The 24,321-nt window shown below is 43.7% G+C and overlaps 1 protein-coding gene across 4 annotated transcripts in view; it reads left to right on the forward strand.

The window, feature by feature from the left end:
- The window catches only part of NOD1 (nucleotide binding oligomerization domain containing 1), a 45,743-nt gene that overhangs the window by 3,505 nt on the left and 17,917 nt on the right, over nt 1-24,321 (forward strand). For all 4 annotated transcript variants that reach the window (XR_005594722.1, XM_039526488.1, XM_039526487.1 and 1 more), the window contains exons 2-4: nt 10,614-10,951; nt 16,111-16,285; nt 21,374-23,177. Coding sequence is in view for 3 of the 4 variants with exons in the window: in XM_039526488.1 (XP_039382422.1) it covers nt 10,736-10,951; nt 16,111-16,285; nt 21,374-23,177 (2,195 nt within the window). In the remaining variant the exon portion in view is untranslated. The remainder of the gene's footprint in view (nt 1-10,613; nt 10,952-16,110; nt 16,286-21,373; nt 23,178-24,321) is intronic.

The following is a 24,321-nucleotide window of genomic DNA, read 5'->3' on the forward strand; positions in this document are numbered from 1 at the left end:
TATTTATACCTGCCTCTGGAAATGTCCACCACGTGCGTCTGACGAAGTGGGTATTCACGCACGAAAGCTTATGCTCCAATACGTCTGTTAGTCTATAAAGGGCCACAGGACTCTTCGTCGCTTTTTACAAATGCACATTTGTTTTTGTTACATAACTGCACTCAAAAACAAAACAGTGTAAAACTTTAGAGCTACAAGTCCACTCCGTCCTACTTCTTGTTCAGCCAATCACTAAGACAAACAAGTTTGTTTACATTTGCAGGAGATAATGCTGCCTGCTTCTTATTTACAATGTCACCTGAAAGTGAGAACGGGCGTTTGCATGGCACTGTTGTAGATTGCATTGCAAGGTATTTACATGCCAGATATTAAACTGATAAGAACAGATACAACTTTAGATAATGTTTTCACCCCTCATTTGTATGCCCCTTTGTGCTTCGACCACCATTCCAGAGGACGCGGTCTATGCTAATGGCACTCATTTTAAAAAGAAAAAATGCATTAATTAAATTTGTGACTGAACTCCTTGGGGGAGAATTGTATGTCTCCTGCTCCGTGGTTTTACCCGCATTCTGTCATATATTTCGTGTTATGGCAGTCTCGGATGATGCCCCAGCATATGTTGTTCAATTTAACAACACTTTCATTGCAGATTTGACAAAACGCAAAGAAGGTACCAATATGAGATTTCTTAAGATAGCTACAGGCTAGCACTCGACTCAAGGTTTAAGAATCTGAAGTGCCTTCCAAAATCTGGGAGGGGTGAGGTGTGGAACATGCTGTCAGAAATCTTAAAAGAGCAACACTCTGTGACTTTCTGTACCTCATGGGAACACCCTACACACCCCATGTTCATCCTTATAATATGATTGTGTGGTCTCTAATGCAAAGTTTGTCATGCTGGGTGTCTTCGGAAGGCTCATGATGTACTGAGCATTGTTGCTATGGTAATGTTATAGGTTGTAATTTCATGTACATAGTTATGAGGCTGAAAATGTGTCCTCATGGCTTAAAGCAAGCCCAGGCAAAAACTCCAGAAGCAGAGGGGCAGTTCACACCTCATCAGGACATGTATGGGACAAACCCAGCCCAGCCTCACAGGAACAAAGAACACTGGCCTAGGCAACAACAAAAGATCTGTTGGACTCTCCAGTGAGTCACCCCCCTTCCTTTGATCAGTTTGGGACTGCGACGAGGTAACGCTCACCTGACTCTGAAGTGGGGGCAAAGCCAAGAGGGAAGAACGGACATGGTAAAAGGGAGAGATGTTTGCCATGCTCTTCCTCTCTCTTCCACCTCCATCTACAAACACCACCAGCACCAAGCGACTGAAGCGCTGATCAAAGGGGAGAGCCTGGCTGAAGGGCAACCAGCCAATCTGTGGTGTGACGCATCTAAGTTTATAAGGGCACTGAAAGTGTTAAGATCAGCTTAGAATGCGTTTTGCTTTTATATCATTTGACCAAATCTAACTTGTGTTTTGACTTATAATCACTTAAAATCTATCTTTGTGGTTAATAAATCTGTTTGTTTATTCTACCTGAAGCAGCGCGTTTGGTTTGAAGCATGCCAGAGACTCCCCTTAGGACACCAAGCCTGGTACATATCAATTTCTTTGTTAAATTGACAAACTCATATAAGCATGCAGCGTCCAGCGGGCATAACTGGACACTGCAAAATGGAGGTGCCTAGGGTTGTGTATGGGACTGGAGATATTGGCTAGTGTCATTCGGTTGCATAATCCAAGGAACAGCTTACATGCCAGAGGCTGTGCGTGAACAGCCCAGGAGTGGGGGTCCTCACAGCAGAGCAGAGTAAGGCTGGCTCCCAGAGTCAAGGATTGTAGAGGCCTAGCAGATCACCGGTCCAGATAACACCAGAGGGGAACGTCACACACTCCGATTCGAAAACTACAGAAAACCATCAAAAAAGAAAATCAACCTTCTGTTGATGACATCTGGCTCAGATGATGAAAATGAATGTGCGTCAGTCAGCACTGCTTTGGATTGTTATCGAGCAGAAACCGTCATCAGCATGCAAGCATGTCCTCTGGAATCGTGGTCGAAGCATGAAGAGGCATATAAATCCTTAGCATATGCTTAGCACATAAATACCTTGCAATGCTGGCCACAACAGTGCCATGCGAACACCTGTTCTCACTTTTAGGCGACATTGTAAATAAGAAATGGGCAACATTATCTCCCAGAAATGTGAACAAACTTGTTTGTTTTAGTGATTGACTGAACAAGAAGTAGGACAGAGTGGACTTGTAGGCTCTAAAGTTTTATATTGTTTTGTTTTTGAGCACATCTATGTAAAAAAAAAAATTCTACATTTGTAAGTTGCACTTTCAGAATAAAGAGATTGTACTGCAGTACTTGTATGAGGTGAATTGAAAAATACTATTTATTTTGTTTATCTTTTTTACAGTGCAAGTATTTGTAATAAAAAATAATATAAAGTGAGAGCTGTCAAGAGTACAGTATGTTTAAAAACATTAGGAAAGATCATATACTATGAATTTGCCATGTGCGATTTTTAAAAATTTACACCTCATTTCTAAATTTATCTCTAAGCATGTGCTCATCCCATGACCTCAGTGGGACTTTACTTTATAAACATGTGCTTAACTTAATGTCCTAATTAGGCATGCTTTCCCGAATTGAGGCCTTAGATACTGTCATGAAGGGTGCTATGGAAAAGCCTAAGATAAATAAGTCTCTGACTCCTAGCAACTAGTTCAGCTAGTGATGTGTCATAGTTGTTATTTTCAGAGTCAGTAGGAATGGTTTGTTTTGGACACTCAGAACAGAACTAATACGGGTTGGATTTTTCATTTGGTTTAATTCTTTAAAGAGAAACCATTAGTTTTAAATTAGTTTTTCTTTACTTTTAAAAACAAGTGACCAAGGGAAAACCTGCTCTTCAGAGTGATTTTGCTTCTGTTAGGCCTGAATAAAGATGTAGCACAAAACCAGTTGTGCTAACCTGCCTGAAGTCAAGCATCTAGAGGTTTCTGGGTAAACCCAGAGTGAAATACTGAAAAGCAGCATTGTCTCACAAAGCCCTGGGAAAGAGTAAGATAAGTGAAGGGGCTGGGACCAGCTGTGTTATGTTGAGAGACAAACTGTCTCAAGTACTGATAAGAAACACAAGCATCTCACAGTTCTGACTTACTCCTTGGTTTAGTGTTCGGTGTGTTTTTAACTCCCTCACATTCCTAACCTTTGGTGCTTGTTGAGATATTAACAATATAATGCTGTAGAGACTAGGCATGCGTATATATTAAAAGGTGTCTAATTTCTAGTTGTTAGACAAAGGGGGTGGATTGCTCTAGTGAATGATCTATGACGTAATAAAACTGTCTATATAAGCTAATACTAAGCTGTAAAGGGGGGGCTGGTTCTTTTCGGATACGAGCTGTTCTTTACTGATACGTGCACTTGTCAATAAAGAACTTTTGATCAGACCTTGCTGGTGTTGCCTGTCTCTCTGCGGTCAGACAACGAACTTCGCTGTTGGGGTTCGAGTCCCCGACACTTCCCCATCTTGTATACTCTCTGCCTGTGAATAGCCAGTTTAATCAGAAACCAAACTTAATGGATTAAATACTTTTCATGCTCTTATTGCAGGCCTTCACCCCTTTCCCTGCTGCATGTAAGTTAAGAGGCTCCAATAAGATCCTTTGGCAATAAGTATTTACAGTATCAATGAACCACAATATTCTTCACTACCAGATTAGGTGAGCTTCTTGCATCACCAGGCAAGGGAATGGCAGGCATGAGCAGCAGTTGTGATGTTTGTGATGGGATTTGAGGGAAACACTTTGAGCAAAAAGAGGATGTGAACAGTAGAAAGCAGAGCCAATTTTTTTTGGCTGCACAAAGATGACCATTTTAAAGAGCTGTTGTAATCAGCAGACTGACTACATCAAAATGGCATCATCTTACTCATCCTTGTTTGACTCCAACTCAGTGATTGTACTAAGTATATTGTTTCTACTTACTATGGCAAGTCTTCACCTATGTCCCCCTTTCACTTCTCTCCTGCCCCAGTCCCCTCCCATCTTCCATTATCCCCAGCAATTCATGCTCCTTTCCCTCTGTTTCCAGCATTGCTATTGTTTCCCCTGTCCTACAGATCCTTTCCACCTGTTGCTCTAATTCCCTTCTCTCCTTTGCTTTTAAACTCCTTGGGTGAGCAGTCTTCTCCGTTGATTGCTCCTCCTTCAGTTCTCTGAGCTCGTGCATTCTGGCCTTCGCCCTGTTCAATCCACCGAAACTGCTGTCCTCAAACTAACAGCCTGTGCAGTCGGTTACTCCATCTTCCCCTCCTCCACAATCCTCATAGCTGTTCCATGGTTATGAGGCTAAGCATGCTTAATGCTCCTTCAGCCTTTCTTCATAAGCTTTTCTGCTCTCATTCCCTTCACTGACAGAGTCCCCCAGGGCTCAGTCTTTGGCTTTCTCATTTTGGGTGATCTTCTTTGAGACCACTTGATTCAACTCATATCTACACGCAAGGCTCTCAAATCTTTCTCTCCATCTCCATCTTTTTGGTAATCTGTGCAGTCCCACATATCTGTCTGTCTCTGGTTATTTTCTTGCAGATGTTTCTATCCCACCTCAAGCTCTGTATGTCTGAAATCAAACATACGGTATTTTTTACTCATACCCTTCCCCTCTGTCAGTTCGTTACCCAGGTTTGTGGCTTTGGGGTACTGTAAGTGAGTGGAAAGTTTGCATCCAATAACAGTTTTAAAATCCACCCTTTCTTCTCCATTCTTGAAAATTCTACCTCCTTTCTGGGTGCTTAGGCCACTCAGATCTATATATATATGTATCTCTGTTTTAGCTAGCCCATGCTGATATGTTCTGTCTACTTTTCAGAGAAACATACATTAGCTGTATTTGCAGGCTGGTGTGGTAGGGTTGCTGTAGGAGGAGCTCCACTTGCATATCAACTGAGTGATGTCTTAAGATGGATCCTAAAATAGCCACTACTAGTCATAAAACAATCCTGAGGTTCAGCGGTCATGTGAGGATTGTTTGTATTAATTAACCCTGTCACACATGCTACATCAGTTAAATAAAACATTTCTTGACTCCAAAATTTTTCAAAAGCTGTTTAATATACTAAAATACCTGCCATTGCCTTGTACCCCCAAACTTTTCTGGCAGAAGTCTACATGCTGGATAATTGCATTGGGTCTGGAGCCAGCAACTGGAGTGGCTGAGATAGATGCACCTCTGAGCTTAGCAAGTGGATTCTTTCAGTACCTATTTCTAATTTGTAAAAAGATTCACACATCACCTTTAAAAGTAGTGTGTGCATGTAAAATTGATTAATAAAAAAACGAATATTGCAAGCTTGTAATGACAAACACACAATACTTCATAACAATACAAGACAAAGTAAGACACATCTCAGAAGACGTAATGGTAGATCAACTGTGTCAGATACTGTTCCTGCTACAGAAATGGCCCATGGACATACAGACAAGTGTATAGGTATGATTATGTCAACATACTAGCCCTGGGGTTTAAGCAATGAGTGAATAAAGAAGATTAGGTTAGCAAGAATTGTACTACCTAGTTTCTAGTTGCAGGCTCTTCTGAACAGTGACTGTATGTGTATAACAACTGCCACAATGGGTTTTCAATCCTGATTGGGGCCTTTGGGGCATTATCACATCTTGAGGGTTCTGTTTTAATAACATTGTACGGTCTATTTCAGTAAGATTATGTAGCTGCTTTAGTTTACGAACAGGACTGGAAGGTTCGTTACACACTAATACAATGCTCTGCAAGACCGATTAGCTTTTCCAAGAAGCACTCAGTTAAGGTGTTTTTCTAAACCTTGTCCTGATGTGACATTTGACGAGTTTATTGTGGTAGCTGAAGACACTCGTTTTTACTGTTTAATGAGACTGATACCTGCTTTCCAGAAAACCCAGCACCTACATTCTTTCCGGGTTAGCCTCACCACTGGACACATCAGGACTAATCAGTGTTGCCAATTCTCACAATTTTTTCATCAGTCAGGGAAACTCAGCCTCCCCCACCTCCTGTGAATAATAGGATGGCTCTTCTCAGTCCCCCTCCTCCCCTCTTCCTCCTTGCAGCATCCAGCCTGGAAAAGGGGAGAAGGGGAACCGGCTGCAGGCACCCTAGGCCTGAGAGAGGGGTTGAAGAACCCCAGCAGTTGCAGGAGGAGCAGAGATGGGGCTGGGGGGCCAGAACTGATGTAGGAACTCGGGGCCGATGTGGGCACAGGATTAATTTGTGGATTGAGGGCAGTATTTGTTGCTGAGCAGGGGAATAAGCAGATGTGGAGGTGAGAGAGCCGCAGTGGGGCCCAAAATCACATTACTCAAATAACTTGGGAGAGTGGGCAGCACTAGTTGTAGCGCTTGTGCTGGGGTGGGCAGGCGATGTTCAAAGCACCCAGCATACCCTCTTTTTAAAATGCCTCATGATTCTGAGGACAATCTCATGATGTTTTGGGGTCTGTTGTTTTTTTAACCTTTGGGGTTGTCAGTACTGCTCCTGATTCCTTCAGCAACAAGTTACATCCAATTGTCAGATTCATAGAATGTTTATATGGATAACTAGGCCTGGAAGGAATCATAATTCATATTCCATAATTAATATCAGACCTACCTAAATATTTGTGAGAAGAGTTTGCACATAATCATCCAAGTAGTGAAGCTATCAATTTGAAATTTATGCAGGCACTGGCTAATCCATTGCCCCATCCATGGTTAGCTAGAGAGACAATGTGATTACTAAGACAGATGAGAGAATTGTGTGCTAAGAAAAGGCCTGTTAAAGAATACAAATCTTGGTCTCATTGCTATAGCCAGTGTGGCTTCTGGGAAAGTCAGAACTGTACATCATAGCATGCATTAAATCAGCCAGCCTCCGTGCATTAATGTTATATGTCCTTGTTGTCTTACAGTGATGAGGGTCAGAAGCCCTTTTCATCTGGATAAGCTAGTGACATTTCCTCAATCAATATGTATGGCTGTGAAGCTTAAACATAGCTCTGGGGAACAGGAATGAACTGCTCTTCTTTAAACAAGGGCTGTGACTATGTAATTGCATTTTTTGGATATCAAATACCAGCTATTGTATCCGTCAGAGAACTGATAAAACTGGATTGTAATTAATTACTGTTACTTGTACTTAAATAGCAATATAATAAAATATATGTAATTACTATTTTGGTGCAAGCACTGAACCTACATTTAATTTACTAGCTGAGAAACAGACTTCTTACAAGATCACAATCAGATCCATTCTAAATACCTTTGGAGAATTTGCAAATTGAACTTGAATTGCATTCCCGAAGTATGCCCTACAATTCCAAGGTGGAAAATTTTGGGTGAAACCTTGATGCGGCACTTCCAGTGAGATTTTTATGAACGCTTTTAGATTTCTAATTGTAGTAACAGTAGAAAAAAACTCCCTCGCTTCTCTGCAAGAAATCCAGTGTAGCTGCTTCAAAGTGTATATAATTCCCCAAGACAATTACAATGCAGAAAAGCTTTCCACACCTTTCTCACCTGCTTTCCCTTTCCAGGTATAAATAAGGCCTTATCCACACTGGGAATTTCATCCGGAGCGACCAGACCCCAGTGCAGACTCTCAGCCCTTTAGGTATCCACACTAGAAGCTGCAAGATGCACCAATACAGCTTACCCCTGCTTGAATCTGGGATAAGCTGTGATTCACACCAGGGCCGGCTCCAGACTTCAGCGCGCCAAGCGCGCGCTTGGGGCGGCATTTTGCCGGGAGGGTCTGCTGGTCCCGCAGCTCCGGTGGACCTCCCGCAGGCATGACTGCAAGAGGTCCCCCGGAGCTGCGGGACGGGCATGCTTGGGGCAGCCAAATTCCTAGAGCCGCTCCTGATTCACACTAGTGCAGTTTGTAGTGACTTTGCCTATCTACACTAAGAGCCAGATTCACAACTGGTGTAAAATTGCATAGGTCCACTGTCCCCCAATATGCACCTCACCAATTGACACCACCTGAGACTGGGACAGTACTGCTTTTGCACAAGTGCAGCTGCAGTAGTGATTGGTCATAAGTGGCTAAACCTGGGGCTAATCCCTAGCCTAGACAAGTTCTAAATGTTGCACATTCCTTTAACTGAATGTAGTGACACCTAAACAGTCTGACTAACATTTTCTGCCACAAGTAAGTGATCTGTGTCTATTAGATAAATCCGTCTTCATTACACCATTCATGTTACTCATGCAGCTGGGCTGGCTGGTTCCTGACTCACTTGGCTTCCTGGAAACCATGTTGCCATTTCTCTGTGTCAGAAGAATCTAATTGTGTAGAAATATGAACCTTGATGACTAAACCATTTTTCAAACATGACTTCATTCTAAAACTTTTGCAAGCTTTCTTTAAAGAGACACTATCATCATAAAATATGGTCAGTAAAAACATCTGTAACTCTTCTAAGGTATTATACCCACCCCTGAATCCCTAGATCATTTTTTGTTGTAATATTGTATTATTATTATTATTTTATTTTATTTGTATTGCTGTAGTGCCTCAGAGCCCCAGGCATGAATCAAGGACCCCATTGTGCTAGGCTGTACAAATACAGATCAAAAAGACAATCCTTGCTCTAAAGCAGGAGTCTCAAACTCAAATGACCACGAGGGCCACATGAGGACTAGTACATTGGCCTGAGGGCCGCATTGCTGACATCTGCCCCCCCCCGCCGCCCTCGGCCCCGCCCCCACTCCACCCCTTGCCTGTCTCCATTCCAACCCCTTCCCCAAAATACAGAAAGGAGAAAAGCTGTTGTTTTGGTTTTTTTAAAAGGAAAAGGAAAGGGCTCAGGAGAGGAGAGATGCTGCATAATTTCTGCATATGCCCACTTCCATACAGAATATGGTCTATGTTAGGAGATGGACATATACATGTACGGGTTTTCTCTCTTGCTTCTCTCATCTTCCAGTTGGTGTCATGTGGAACTGGGCTGGTAGATGGGGAAGGGATAGAGAGATATGAGGAAAAGGTGGGAGGGGACGAGAATTAAAATCAGATGATCAGCCTCCTCCAGAACTGGTTTGGTTTTGGCAGCTTTCTTGGTATGGATGTATTACTAGGATGGCCGACCAATGAATTACAAAGCATGTGTACCTAGGAATGCTGCTTCACAGCCAGCAATCACGTGGTAGCCAAATGCTTCATTGAAGTGATAAGATCAGCAGTAACAGACATAAACTGGAATATGCAGCCAGACCATCTTAAAAACCTAGCTAGAGACAGTTCTGGGTGGTGCTTGATCTATACAAAGAGGCTGTGTATAGGGCGCCAGAAGAGGGGGGCTATGCCCTCCGACTGTTTACCAGTCGTAAGGGTGAACAATGGCAGGGAGGGAGCGGAGATGAGTGAGCAGGGGGTGAGGTCTTGGGGGGAAGAGGTGGCGTGGGAGCAGGGCCCTGGGTTTGAGCTCTGGTGGGCCCCCTCCCTTTTAGGAAGTTTCCGCCGCTCATGGGCTATGTCCCTTTGGGATTTGCTGTGATGATGATGTACTCAGTTAGAGGTCCTCAGTTTTTGTTGATCCTTATAGGTGGGATCTTGTCTGTAGTCTGTGATTCCACAGCTACTTCATTCAGCCCTTATCACAACATTGTAATCCAGGATCTAAACTACCACTTGTGGGTTTTGGGGAAAAAACAAACAAAACGTGTTGTTAGCCCTGTATGGTTGCAGAGGTAACTTTGAAAAGTGGACCAAGTCTGAACCAATGCAGTGACATTTCCCTGAGCCTGAGCACAGTGTGAAACAATAGTTCTAAGAGGCATGACCTGCCTCTGGCATCTCAATTGGGTGTTAATTCTGAAACCTACAGGAGATAATTTAATTGTCTTGCATCCGACAAAGTGGGTATTCACCCACGGAAGCTCATGCTCCAATATGTCTGTTAGTCTATAAGGTGCCACAGGACTCTTTGCTGCTTTTAATTGTCAACATTATTATTTCACTGCTGATTGCTTTTGCAGAAACATCCAACAATGTGATCTTCCCACCCCAAGCTGCCTCCTAAATCTACCCAGATGTCAACTCCCCCCATTTTTAATGTACCTGAAGCTGTCACAGGTTCACAAGGCCTTGTCTGTAGGCAAAATTTTAAACAGATTCTTAACTTTTTGTAGTAAACGAGAACTGACCTGATTTGTAAGAATTACTACTTTACGATGCAATGTCACTTTGTTTCCTTTCTTTCCTGCCCAAAGACTTTTGGACAGATGCCCTATCTTATCCACTGAAGCATAAAAAGATATCAGATATTCTGTCATGCACCAAAGGACAGCAAATAAAGCAGACAGAAATGCAGCACAAGGCAGAATACACTACACTCTTTATTATAGAGTGCCACGTATGCTTTTGTTAGCCATTAGGTAACCCTTTGCCAAGAGCAATGTGAGTTCAGGTGCTAGGGTAGGAAACCAGTGTTCTTGGAAGATGAGATTAGCAACTGTATTCTTGAAAGACTGGAAATGTTTTGTTTGATTGGTATTTGAGGAGTAAGTCTCTACAGTTGAATGTTCTTTTAATAGATATTCTATACTGTTATCTGCACAGGTCCAATAGTGTGAAGAACAATCTTTGTTTCACCTGAATTAAACTCCATGCCGATTCCGTGCTGCAAATCTCCAGTCGCTCAAAGATGATGTTAGAAGGAGCAGCCTCTTCCTATCTTAACAATGGAAGGTCAGTCTTGTGCTAACACAGAGATTATCCAGCAAGTAGCCTCCGGATCAAGTCCTCCACCCTTCCTTAACTTGCTGAAAATACATCGAGAACTTTTAGTCAGCAAAATCCGAAACACCCAGTGTTTGATTGACAACTTGATTAAGAATGAATACTTCTCTACTGAAGATGCAGAGATTGCTGCACAGTTTCCTACTCAAGCCGACAAGGTACAGTAACTCCTCGCTTAACGTTGTAGTTATGTTCCTGAAAAATGCGACTTTGAGCAAAACGATGTTAAGTGAATCCAATTTCCCCATAAGAATTAATGTAAATGAGGGGGTTAGGTTCCACGGAAATTTTTTTCACCAGACAAAAGACTATATTTTTTATAGTATATATACACACACACACACAGTATAAGTTTTAAACAAACAATTTAATACTGGTACACAGTGATGATGATTGTGAAGCTTGGTTGAAGTGGAGGAGTTAGAGGGTGGGATATTTCCCTTACTGCTAAATGATGAACTAGCAGTTGGCTGAGCCCTCACGGGTTAACTCTCTCAGGCTGCATTTTGCTTTCAAGCGCGCTGCAGCGGCGCGCAGCGTCTAAGTGCGCCAGCGCCGCCAGGCGGAAAAAAACTCTCCCTGTCTCCCTCTCCCTCCCTCCCTCCAAGTGGGGAAGCGGACAGCGCGCTGCGGCAGCTGCTGGCTGCAGCTCACTGGCGCTCTTAGCGCGCGGCAGCAGCAGCAGCTGCAGGTGTTGTGCACCCTGCTGCTCTGCTGCAGCAAAACCTGTGTGTAGCCAAGCCCTCCCTTTACAAGGCAGCAGTAATGAGGGAGGTATGCGAATTTCCCCTTTAAGTAAACTGCCTTGTTAATTAGATCAGCTTGCTGAGACTGCAGATGCTGCAAGCTCCCTGTGTCCTGAGCCCTGGTGTGTCCCCCCTGCTCTATGGAAGATGGGGTAAGCGGGGTGCAGGAGCAGGGGGGAGGGGGACACTCTGACATTAGCCTTCCTCTTCCTTCCCTCCCCCTCCCCCCATCCCCCCACAGCAAGCAGGAGTCTCCCGCAGCACAGGGAACTTAGCGGAGCAGGGAGCTGACAGGGTGGCTGCCAGTCCACCCTGGTTCCAAGCTCCCACCAGCTAGCTGCAACGGGCTGCTCTTCCTGCAAGCAGTAGACAAAGCAGGCGGCTGCCAAATGACGTTAGAAGGGAGCATTGCACAACTTTAAACGAGCATGTTCCCTAATTGATCAGCAACGTAACAATGAAACAACGTTAACTGGGATGACTAAGTGAGGAATTACTGTATATTCTTATTTCACTAGCCAGCTTTAACTTTTGATTAGCCATGTAAAACCCCACAAGTTGAAGTGTATCTGGTAACTTTAGCTCAACTATCTTTTAGGCTTCTATTGTGTTTGATAATCTGTCCAGTTCCTACTGGGCTGAGTTCCCATCTCAAGTATCACTGCCACTAGTTGGCACCCTAGAGGGTAGGCTCAGCACAGAGGCTATTGAATGGGTAGGGTGACTGAACAATTCTCTCACTCCTAGAGGTGACCCTGCCAAGGAGGATGGTCATTGCTGAGGCAATCTAAGGAAGTTTACACAGTTGCTACCTTTGCTCTGTGGATAACCAGAGAACACCAGTCAACAAGGCTGCCAGTCTAGCACCTTTGACAAGCACTGGATTGATATGGAAAATAAATGAATGTATCAAGACCATTATACAGGGTTGAAAATCATTGGTGTATTTGGGCAGTGAACAGCAGGGGTGTGGGGTTGGAGTAGACAGACTACCTGGTTACCAACAAACTGAGGATTTGATTGTCAAACTACAGAAGCAAACCCTATGGGATGGGGCTTTCAGAAGCACTCAGTGTTGGTCCAACTCTGATTTTGTTCATTTTACCATCAGGACCCAGTATTCATTTAGGGTTTGAACAAACTCCCATTGAAGTCAGTGGTAGCCTTTCTACTGATTTTAGTGGGAGGTGGATTGTGTCTCCGCTTCTGGCCACGCTGCTCTCCCCCCAACCTTCGAAGCAGCTGCAGCTCCGAGGCTGGCAGGCTGTAGCCGTGCCGCTCGGCTCTGCCCCGCAGAGCAGTCTGTGGCCACGCCGCCGGAGCACGCTGCAGCTCTGCCGCTCAGCCCAGCCTGCTGGAGCAAGCTGCGGCTGCGCCACCCAGTCTGGCCTACTGGAGCAAGCTGCGGCCGTGCTGCCCAGCCTGCCGGAGCAGCTCCAGCCAGGCCAGAGACATCCTCCCCTGGCCCTCCCCAGATAAGGTTGGAAGGGATGGGAAGTGGAGAGTGTGGGGGTCCTGGGCTAGGGGTGGGGCCCTGTGGGGGGTGGTCACAGAGGTTACCACCCCAGCTTCTCCCCCCAAAAATAATTTCCCCACCAGTTGCTGTCCCAGCCTGTCAGGGTAAGCAGCTGGCGCGCCGGGACACTTTGTTTACTTAGGTTTACCTCCGTGTCTGTGGATGCTCGAGGTAAACAAACCATCTCGGCCCACCAGCGGCTTATCCTGATGGCCCGGGAGCCAAAGTTTGCTGACCTCTGAATTATAGCGTCGGCTTACGAACGGGTTATACATTTTTTTCCATTTTTTCTTATCCATTTTGGGGGAGTCGGTTTATAAACAAACCAGCTTATGATCGAATATATACGGTAATCTCTGTAAATCTGTTTGTTTGCAGTTACAAGAAAAGCTCTAAGAACATAAATTTACAAAAAAATCTGTGATGTGAGCACATTTTTAATTGCACACCTGTACTGTTTAGAGCATTGTTACCATGCAAAATACTTAAGAGGGAAACAGAGTTTATTTCACTGTGACATAGGAGGGATCATAAGTTGGTCCTAGTTTAAAGGGAGGAAAGTGTTCATTTTAAAATTGTAGTAACTTTTTCTACACATACTCTTCTCTTTAAAGACCTAAGCGCATTCTGTATCTTCCTTCATGAAATTGGGAAAAACCTTCATATCCTGACACATTTTGGTTTTAGATTTCTGTCTCCAGCAGCAAATATTAGCAAAAATTGCTTGGGTTTCCAATTCTTCCACAAGAGAAAATTTCCAGGCATTTTTTCCTGTTACAGTGATTTAATACAATACCTGACTCTGGCTTCTCTTATGAACCAGTTACGGAGCCTTAGAGGTTTCAGATTTGTGTCACAGCTAGAGGAGAGTGAATGACAAAAGAGGCAGGGTGCTGGGCTTCATCAATGTGCAGATTTCCCTAGGATAATAACTCTTGTTGGTTAATGGCATTGTACCTGTGGTGCTTACTTTGTGTAGCTAGCCAAAGCTGGGAGTTGAACGGTGGTGCATTGTAGGATCATCTTGGGTTCTTTTTTTGTTCAGTAGTATAATATAGTAATAAAACAGTCAGTCATCTACAGAGGGGAGCTCTCAGCCGAGCAACGTGTACTTCACAGGACCAGTGGGAAGTTCAGTTTTTGGGCCAGATTGCCTGATCTCCCACAGAGAATCCTGCAGAAGGGGCCAGAAGTGACTGAAAACTCAGGGATGGAAAAACCCACAGGAGGCAGCTTGGAGGGAAGGATTCAGTGAGGATCCTCTCATGGAGTCCCCCCCACTCCATATTGTTTGTCAGGGGAGCAGGGTTTGACCCCAGAGAATGAGCTGCAGGACCATGCCTAGACCCTGTGGTTTTCATGGGCATCTACAAGAGGCCCGGCCTGTCTGCATGGAGGCCTCATTACCTCTCTGTGCCCCCAGCATTGGGCTGAACTATCAGGAACTCCTTCCCCATGGCTCCCTCTTACGCCGCACCTTCCCAGGATTTCCCTTGAAGGAGAATCCCCACTATCGAGGGGTCTCTGTGGAAGAGGCTAATGCAGCCCCTGAGATTGTTTCCTGATGCGACCACCCACATTTATGTTTACCAGGGCTCCAGTCTTTGTTCCTTTTCTTTTTAAATTGAAACAATTTGTAGCTATAAGCTTTGTTCACATGAAATATCTCCTATTTGTAGTTTTCTTATTGAATATCTGAGGTGGAAGGAAAAAATAGATTGTCTTAGGAATGTTTGCTGGCTACAAGTAGGTTTTATCGATGTTCTGTCATAAGAGAGTTGCCCCACTTTTGCAGATCCTGAACTAGAAAGATTTCAGACCAGAGGATTTGGGTGAAGGTTTTTAATATCTAAAAATCCTCTTTTTGCTGTGCTCTGGTGTATTCTATCCTGCATTGTGGGTTCTCTAGCTCATGAAAGGCCAGAGAAAAGTTGCAAAGAGTCCTGTGGCACCTTATAGACTAACAGACGCTTTGGAGCATGAGCTTTTGTGGGTGAATACCCACTTCGTCGGATGTCACCCACGAAAGCTCATGCTCCAAAGCGTCTGTTAGTCTATAAGGTGCCACAGGACTCTTTGCTGCTTTTACAGATCCAGACTAATACGGCTACCCCTCTGATACCAGAGAAAAGTTGCCTCAGAGATTAAGGAATTTGGAAGTCCTTTGCCTACTGAAGAAATTGAGCTTGTGACTAGCAGGAATGGAATCCAGTCCATAGAGAAGTATCCTTAGAGCAAAGGCTGTACTCTCTAGAAACACTTGCACTAAGGTTGTCACATGCTGGTTGCCCTCTAGATCCACCCACCAAACCTAATCCTTTCCATCTATTAGCCGGAGTCAAACTTTTTTGCTAGTGGGTGTGGACATTAACTTTTCTATGGCTGCTGAAAGAGAGGGGCATACAGCATTGCGTGCACATGCACGCTGTCTCTCTCCCCCCACCCAATCCCCCATAGCATGGGCGGGGAGAGGTGGTCTTGCAGAGTTAAACTGCTATGCTTAAAGAAGGAAGAGCTTGTTTGGTTCTGCATTCAAGTCCAGAGAGACATTCTGCTGTCCACACTGCTATTCAGGCTAGATTCTGATATAAAATTAAATAATGCAACTTAGCCTCAGAAATCAGAGGACCAGGCCAGGAGGTCAAAAATCAGTCCTCTGGTTTCATTTAATATGGGCAAGATTTGAAAACTCCTGCATGACTGTGGTGACCACCCAGACCAGGAATTTCCTTTGCATTCTACATTATGGAGCAGCCTGTGTCCCTTATCTTTATAGCTGGTATATGTACACAGCTGTAATAATGAGCCCAAACTAAAACCTCTGATCCAAATCAGAGTTGCATGTCCAGCCTCTTTGTAATGCCGGAATCCAAACACACTGAACTTTGGGATAATTCAGGTTCAGATCCAGATTCTGACATCCCAGCTTGGGAGTGTAGACTCTAGGCTTTGATTGGGGTCCCATTTCCAATCCTGAAGCAACTCAAAGCATTTCATAAATGTAACCGATACACAATCCTACGTATCACTAACATTCTACGTGGTATTTCTTCAGGTTCGTAAAATTCTGGATCTGGTTCGAAGCAAAGGAGAAGAAGTTTCAGAATATTTCATCTACATCCTGCAAAAGGTCTCTGATGCGTATTACGAACTACAGCCTTGGTTGGATGAAATAGAATTCCACCCTTCACAGAATATTCAAAATAAACCTGTTGTAAATACAGATCCAGGTAGGAAGAGGTGTAAGAGCCAATATGCAGGTCAATTCTCTGTAGAAAACATGTCTCCAGAGAAATGTATGTTAATATTAACGGATTAATTTCATCTACTGATTAGCTTCACTATTAGTTCTGATTTTCCCAGCCTTGGGAATCAAGCTTTAAAAATATGTAACCAGGGATAGACCCTAGATTGTGTTTCTTGTTTTCAGTCTGAGTAATATGGGGTGAGATTTTTATCCCCTCTACTACTGTCTGTGGCAACATACAGGTGTGACAGGTTGGATCACAGAACCCCCCTTGGGAACTGCCAACTGATGTGCCAAGACTACTTCTGCCCCTGCTTTCCCTGCCAGCTCGGGACTCCAGCACCCCGTCCTGTTGAGCCAGACATGCCAGTCTGCTCCAACACCGACCCAGGGTCTGAACCACATGCCCCAAAACTGCAGACTTAACTGAAAGCATCTTACAGAAGTGTTCCTGTCTTTAACACTCAGATGCCCAACTCCCAATGGGGTCTAAACCCCAAATAAATCTGTTTTACCCTGTATAAAGCTTATACTGGGTAGACTCATAAATTGTTCACCCTCTATAACACTGATAGATAGAGATGCACAGCTGTTTGCCTCCCCCCATCCACCCCGGTATTAATACATACTCTGAGTTAATTAATAAATAAAAAGTTATTAAATACAGAAAGTAGGAGTTAAGTGGTTCCAAGTAATAGCAGACAGAACAAACTGAATTACCAAGCAAAATAAAATGGAACACGCAAGTCTATGTCTAAGAAAACTGACTACAGATAAAAACCTCACCCAGTAAGCTTCCTTTTATAGACTAGTCTCCTTCTAGTCTGGGTTCAGCAATCACTCACACCCCCTGTAGTTACTGTCCTTTGTTCCAGTTTCTTTTAGGTATCCTTGGGGGTGGAGAGGCTATCTCTTGAGCCAGCTGAAGCCAAAATGGAGGGGTCTCCCAGGGGTTTAAGTAGACTTTCTCTTGTGGGTGGAGACCCCCTCCTCTCCCCTATGGAAAGTACAGCTCCAAGATTGAGTTTTGGAGTCACATGGGCAAGTCACGTGTCCATGCATGACTCCATTTTTACAGGCAGCAGCCATTGCTTACCTGCTACCTTGAATGTCCTTGTGTGGACTTCTTATGTGGATTGGAGCCTCCCAAGATCCATTGTCCCTTAAGTGCTTCTTGATTGGGCACTTAATTTGCACATTCCTTTCTCAAGAAGCTGACCAAATGCTTTACTAAGGCTACTTAGAAATCAAGCAAGTATACAGCCAATATTCCTAACTTCAAGTACAAAAATGATACATGCATGCAAATAGGATTAATAGATTCAGTAGATCATAACCTTTACAGAGATATGTTACATGGCATGTGTAACATAAAACATATTCTAGTTATGTCATATATACTTTCATAAGCATATTTCCATAAAGCCTTATGGGGGGCACTGTCACAAGAGGGTCTGTAAAAACCAGAGTGCCATCTAGGGAAAATACCATGGTGAATGCATTGTGTAGGGCAGCTGTATGCTTCCAGGCTGCTGGAACTTAGAACAGCCCCTTCTGTTACCTAAGCAAGTTATGCTGGCGGCCATTTTAGATCCCAAAGCATGGCAGATCATGAGGGCATACAGGTGGATTAAAGTCACCTTAGTCCTCCCCGCGTAGCGCTGCAAGCAGTACAGTCATGTGTATCACTCCCATTTAAATATTTGAAATTAATTCCCTCTAAAAGTATTCGGTTTTACTGATCAGCTACAGGTGACTTTAAAAAAAAATACTTAAAACAAAATAATGAAAGAGCTACCTTACTGAAACCAGGAGGGGGAAAAGGGAAAATTTTCAAAAAGCTTACCAGGGAGTCAGATGAAACTGCTACACTGTGGTACGTCTGTGACAGGTTCCTTGCAGTGCATCCTGGAACTGGGATACCACTGAGCCCTCTGTCTCACCAACCTGGATTCCCTCTCACACTGATGCTGTGACAAGCTGCAAACCTCTCCAGGTCCTACACTTATACAGCTATCCACAGGCAGGGACAACCCCAGCTGAGTTACATGAATGCTTTCGCCAGCCACCCATGAACCAAAATAGAGAGGCTCCAGCCAATTCCCCCCAGCTCCCCAGTCTAGGATCCCAGAGCTGTACTGTCTTGCCTTTGTTAGAAGCCTGGCCAGTGTGAGTTTATTATCCACTTGCCCCATCCTCAATGTGAAGAGGACATGCACCAGCTCTTGTTACTGAGCAGATTTGCCAAGCACTTCATCCAAAACGCACTGTTTTAGGTAGAACATAAAACAGATTTACTGATTACAGAAAGATAGATTTTAACTGATTATGAATAGTGAATGTACAGATCAAAGTTGGTAACCTAAGAAATAAAAGTAGGATCACAATCTCAGTTCTATAAAATAGATAGGATTTGAATCAAGCAGTGTGTCACCCTGATGAGAGAGTTCCTTCATACACAGGCTGGGATTCCTCTTTTTAGCCTGGGACCACCTTCCCCGTTCAAAATCTTTGTTCTCCAGACTTGTTTCCAGGTGTTGAGTTGTGGGAGGAGAGAGGCCAAGTGAGAATGTCACTTCCCCCTTTTGTAGCTTCTTCCAGCTTGTTGGAAAGATCTTTTGGTATGATGTGAGTCAAGCAGTCTCCATTGTCTATGTGCTTTCTCTGGGATGTCTCCATTGTATATAGTTCTTGGGGGAGTCCTGTTGAGTGTGGATTCCCCTTAATGGGCCATCATCAGTGTCTGTCTGCTCCATTGTTGTACCTGAAAGGTTGGTTTGGGGTATTTCCAGTCTTACAACATATTTCAGTAACACACACATAGCAAAACTTCACATACAATGATAGCACATACAATCCAACATCTCACAAGGCATACTTTGTACAAAACCTATGCCAGGGTGTTGCTTTGGGGTACAGAGTATCACAGGTTTCAGATCAGCATTTTCAGGTGAACTAGAGATTTCATTTTAACCATGTAACCTAATGACAGCAGTTTAAGCATCAACATGAAGTATTTCACTTCCAATTGTTTTTGCAAACATGTCCTGGGATTGTAGGTGGAACTTGAGTAGTATGCCACAATGACTCCTGAATTACCCTTATAGATAGGAGGCTCTAACCAAGTAATAGTGTGATAAGGACACAGTTTGCTGTGTATCTAGGATCATCTCTATTATGCATTAAATAACAAGAAACACATACACGCTGTAGGGTTTGTGCTATAGCAGGCAAAGAAAACTAATATGTAAACACTCAGCTGCTAGCTGAAATATCTTAGCATTAAATGTAGCCTGACAGCATCCCCGCCACAGTATTGGAATACAGTCATGAGGATTTAGTTGAACATTTATATTTTGCTTTGTTTATGTAGCTTTTTTGTTATATTATTACAATTAAAATATCACATTTTTATACAGCCCTTCATCTCAAAGGATCCCAAAGCATTTTCCAGACTGTATAAATACAAGACTCTTAACCTTAACCTCCCCCCCCTCCCGCCCTTCTGAAATGTAGACTCCTTTGCAATGAAAATACAGGAACATTGTCCAGTGGTTAGGATTTTTATTATTCTATAAATTATTTTTTAATCTGTTGAGGTGCCTAGAGCCTGGGATGATTATGATTATTAAGAAACTAACAAATAGGCAAGGAGCGAAGAATGACAAAGATGATCAAGGGGTGGAACTCAAGCCATATGAGCAAAGGCTGAAGGAACTGGGTATGTTTAGTTTGGAAAAGAGGAGACAAGGGGGGACATGAAAGCGGTCTTCAAATATTTGAAAGGCTGCCATAAAAAAGATGGAGAAAAGTCGTTCTCTCTTGCCGCTGAGGGCCGGACAAGAGGCAATGGGTTCAAATTACAGCATAGCAGATTTAGATTAAATCTCAGGGAAAACTTCCTAACTGTAAGAACAGCAGAGCAATGGCACAAACTGCCTAGGGAGCTTGTGGAAGCTGCTTCACTGGAGGTTTTCAAAAGGAAGCTGGATTGCCACCTGTCTTGGATGGTTTAGACACAACAAATCCTGCATCTCGGCAGGGGATTAGACTAGATGACACTTGCAGTCCCTTCTAACCCTGCAGCTCTAAGAACAACTCATTTAACTGAAACTGCCAGGGAAACTTAGAGGGGAGAGTGTAACCATCTAAATTGTCTCTGGCTTGGACATCCTGACCTTTGAAGAAAGGGCGGTGGGGTCTATAGGCCCCCGGTTTTATGTCTCCTCCAAAAGATGGCAGCATCAAGCAACACAGTGCCCCCTAATACAGTGCTGTGCCACTGGGTCAGTATGACTGGAAGGGAAGAGTGTTTCCAACTGAATCACCAGCACCACTTCCTAGGTAGCCTCCCATCAAAGTACTGGCAAAACAACCCCGTTGAGCTGTAGGATGTAATTACACCAGCTCAGGACTGGGGGGAAAGTCTTTGAGCCAGGAATTCTAAAGGCGCTCAGGAACAGCTAGCAATCAGATCTTTGCAATAATCCTAATCGTCTAACTTGGCATGTAGAAAGTACCCGATGCTGTAAAAACAACTGCTCTTCGTTTGTTCCTTTTGGACTGAGAAATCACACACAAACCTGTTATCCAATTCATGACTATCCAGAAAATAAAGCATGCAGTTGGAAAATGTTGCTAAGCAGAAATTATCTTTCTTATCCCGACAGGAGCTTTGCTAGTGCCTCTCAGATTTGTGCTGAACACATGCAAAGAAAAAAAAAGTTCACTATTACAAGTTGATTCCCCTCCAGAGAAACACTGCTTGTCATTGAAAAAGCCCAGAGAGCCTCTCTGAGGGTCCTGATGTTGCCTCTCTAGAAACTGTATAATATCAAAATTCTCATCATTCCCCCTGTTTCTAGAGAGGCAACTTCAAGACAGCATGTATTTGATAAAAGATAGGAAGGAGTTAGCTGTAACCTAAAACTCTTCTATACCTAAGAGCCGCAGGCATAAGTGCTTGTATATAGCCAGTCATTCCTCCTTTGTTCCTAAGCATGGAGGGACTTTATATATTGTAGCCCTTATGTTAGATTCGATCTCTTTTAATAATTAATTCTCTCTTTAGTCAGCAGGTACCGTCAGAAACTCAAATATGAATTGGCAAGAGACACAAAGTTTGTTATGTCGTATGCTCAGAAGGAGGAAATGCTGCTGGAGGAAACCTATGCTGCTAGTCTTATCGAGCTGGTCAGTTATACCAATGAGAGCCTAGGCAAGGTGAGCTGCCTAGAAGAGCTGTTTGATGATAGAATTGGGTTAATTAACGAAGATGGAGAGACAATCTACATCTTTGGTGATGCAGGTATTGGAAAATCCATTTTGCTGCAAAAGATGCAAAATCTTTGGGCCAGAGGAGAATTGGATGTAGGTGCCAAATTTTTCTTCCGGTTCAGGTGCAGGATGTTTAGCTGTTTTAAAGAGAATGAAGCCATCTGTTTGAAGGATCTCCTGTTCAAATACAACTGTTACCCAGACCAGGACCCCGATGAGGTATTCAACCACATCCTGCACTTCCCTCATACAGCCCTCTTCACGTTTGATGGTTTTGATGAGATCCATTCCGACTTTGACCTGAGCAGCATCCCCGAGATCTGCTCACCCAGTGAACCTACCCACCCTCTTGCCCTGTTGGTGAATCTTCTCAGTGGAAAGGTTCTTAAGGGATCAAGGAAAGTTCTGACAGCAAGGACAGGAACTGAGATCCATCAAAACATCATTAGGAAGAAAGTACTGCTCCGAGGGTTTTCCAGCAATAACCTGAAGGAATACACTAAGAAATTCTTCAGAGACGAGGAGTGTCGGGTATTGATGTCGAACCAGCTGGAAGCAAACCCCAGTCTCTGCAGTTTGTGTTCAGTGCCTTTGTTTTGTTGGATTATCTTTAAATGCTTTGAACTCTTCCATTCCATGTTTGACAGTCAGGAGCTTCCAAACTACTCAGTTACACTCTCCGATGTTTTTTTGCTCATGACTGAAGTTCACTTGAACCGAACTCTGAAAACAAATTTGATGAAGAAGAACACCAGGAGCCAAGTGGAGACATTCAGGTCAAAAAAGGAAACTCTGTTCTCTTTGGGTAAAATAGCACACATGGGGATGGAGAAGTCTCTCTTTATCTTTGACCAGGAGGAAGTCACATCTTTGAACATGTCAGAGCAGGATTTGCACTTGGGATTCCTCAGGACGGTTCATGACTGCGGTGGCTTTGGAGACCAGTCCTCCTATGAGTTCTTGCACTTGACCCTGCAGTCTTTTTTCACAGCTTTGTTCCTAGTTACTGAAGAGAAATTGGGTACAAAGGAGTTACTGAAGTTTTTCGCAGAGTGCTCTTCCACTGAGACCGCCCCGTCTACTTGTCTCCCTATTTCCTGGTTGCGCAAACGCTCTATAGGAGAAGATCCTTTCCGAAATAAAGAACATTTCCACTTCACCAATCTTTTCCTCTGTGGTCTGCTCTCCAAAGACAAGGAGAAGCTCATCAGACATTTAGTTTCGCCTGCAGCCATTAAGAGGAAGAGAAATGCGCTCATCACATATCTCTTAGAAAGCATGAAATTTCAATTGCAAAGCCTGATACGGGCAAGACAGAAGGGTTATAAACAGATTCAGGTCCTGCCCAATTTTGTTTGGATGCTGAGGTGCATTTATGAGACTCAGAGTGAAAAACTAGCCAAGCTGACTGTCAGGGGCATGAAGGCCAACTACATCAAACTCACCTATTGCAATGCCTATTCGTCGGACTGCAGCGCCATATCCTTTGTGATGCAGCACTTTCAGAAGCATCTGGGTCTGGATCTAGACAACAATAATATCAATGACTATGGAGTAAAACAACTTCTACCTTGTTTTAACAAGCTTGCGGTGATCAGGTAGGATGTCGTGCCAGGTGACTGTTTATCTTTGATTTATTACGCAATGTAAGCATTAAACTTACAGAAACTCTTTCAAGTTTGAGAGGGCGAAAGGCACCAAGTGCTCCTGGAAATAAACTGTATTTGGCTTTTAAAGCCTTGTTTCAGAACGATCACCTCAGTATCTTAAGAGGAGGCAGCCCCCCAAACAGCAAAATTTGGATCAGAATTTTGAACATCCCAGAGTTTGCCGATTTCAGATCTTTTTTGGGGGGCGGGGGTGGAAGGTAGAATAGCAATAGGGACCAGCTGTGTAAATTTTGAATCCAGATTGCAAAAAATACCACCAGCAGTTTGGGGTGTTTAGGTCTGTGGTCTTGATTTGGGTCCATCTCAGATTATGTCTTGAAAGTGGTCCAGCTTCTGTGAGAAAGCACCAGGGCTGGGGTGGGGTGGCAGGGGGAGCAGGGAAGGAGAAGTACTTGCTGGTAATACTTCCCTTACGTGAAAATTTGCTAGAGCTTGTCCTGGCTTTAAAATATGGCAGTGGGAGGAATCTGCCATTCAAAACAACTGCTGATCAGAGCAGTGTGTCTTTTGTGTTAACATGGCTCATCCTGGCATGAGGACTGTCATTTCCATTTGTTAACTCCTAGAGAACAGAAAATGACATTTGTAACAACCCAAACCTAATTTCACAGTGAGTCATTTGAAAAGAAGCAGACTCCTTTGATCTGTAGAAGTTGAGCCAGATTCCCTCTACTGATCAGTGCAGCTGAGTGAGCAAGCTACCAGCCTCCTGGAATAAGCAGAAGTGGCTTGGCGGCAGGGCGTTCTCAGGGCTTGTCTGCATGGCAGCACAGTGCGGACTCTGGGGTTGTGAATTGCATAGCATGCAAATAGGTTATGCTGTAACCGCCCTGTGCAGACCCTGCTGGCGTGAACAAAAATCTACCTGCTTCTCATTACCTTTTAATTCATGCCAGCAGGATCTGCATGGGGATGTTACAGCACAACATGTTAGTGTGCTCTACAGTTCACACCCCTAGGGTCTGCAGTGCACAGTTGTGTAGACAAATCCTTGGCATTGGAGCTTGGTCAAAAATTTTCCACTGGATCAGTTTTATGTTGGAAAATGCTGATTTGTTGAAATTGAAATGTT

This window comes from Mauremys reevesii, linkage group 2, assembly GCF_016161935.1.
Source record: "Mauremys reevesii isolate NIE-2019 linkage group 2, ASM1616193v1, whole genome shotgun sequence".
Taxonomy (NCBI): Eukaryota; Metazoa; Chordata; order Testudines; family Geoemydidae; genus Mauremys; species Mauremys reevesii.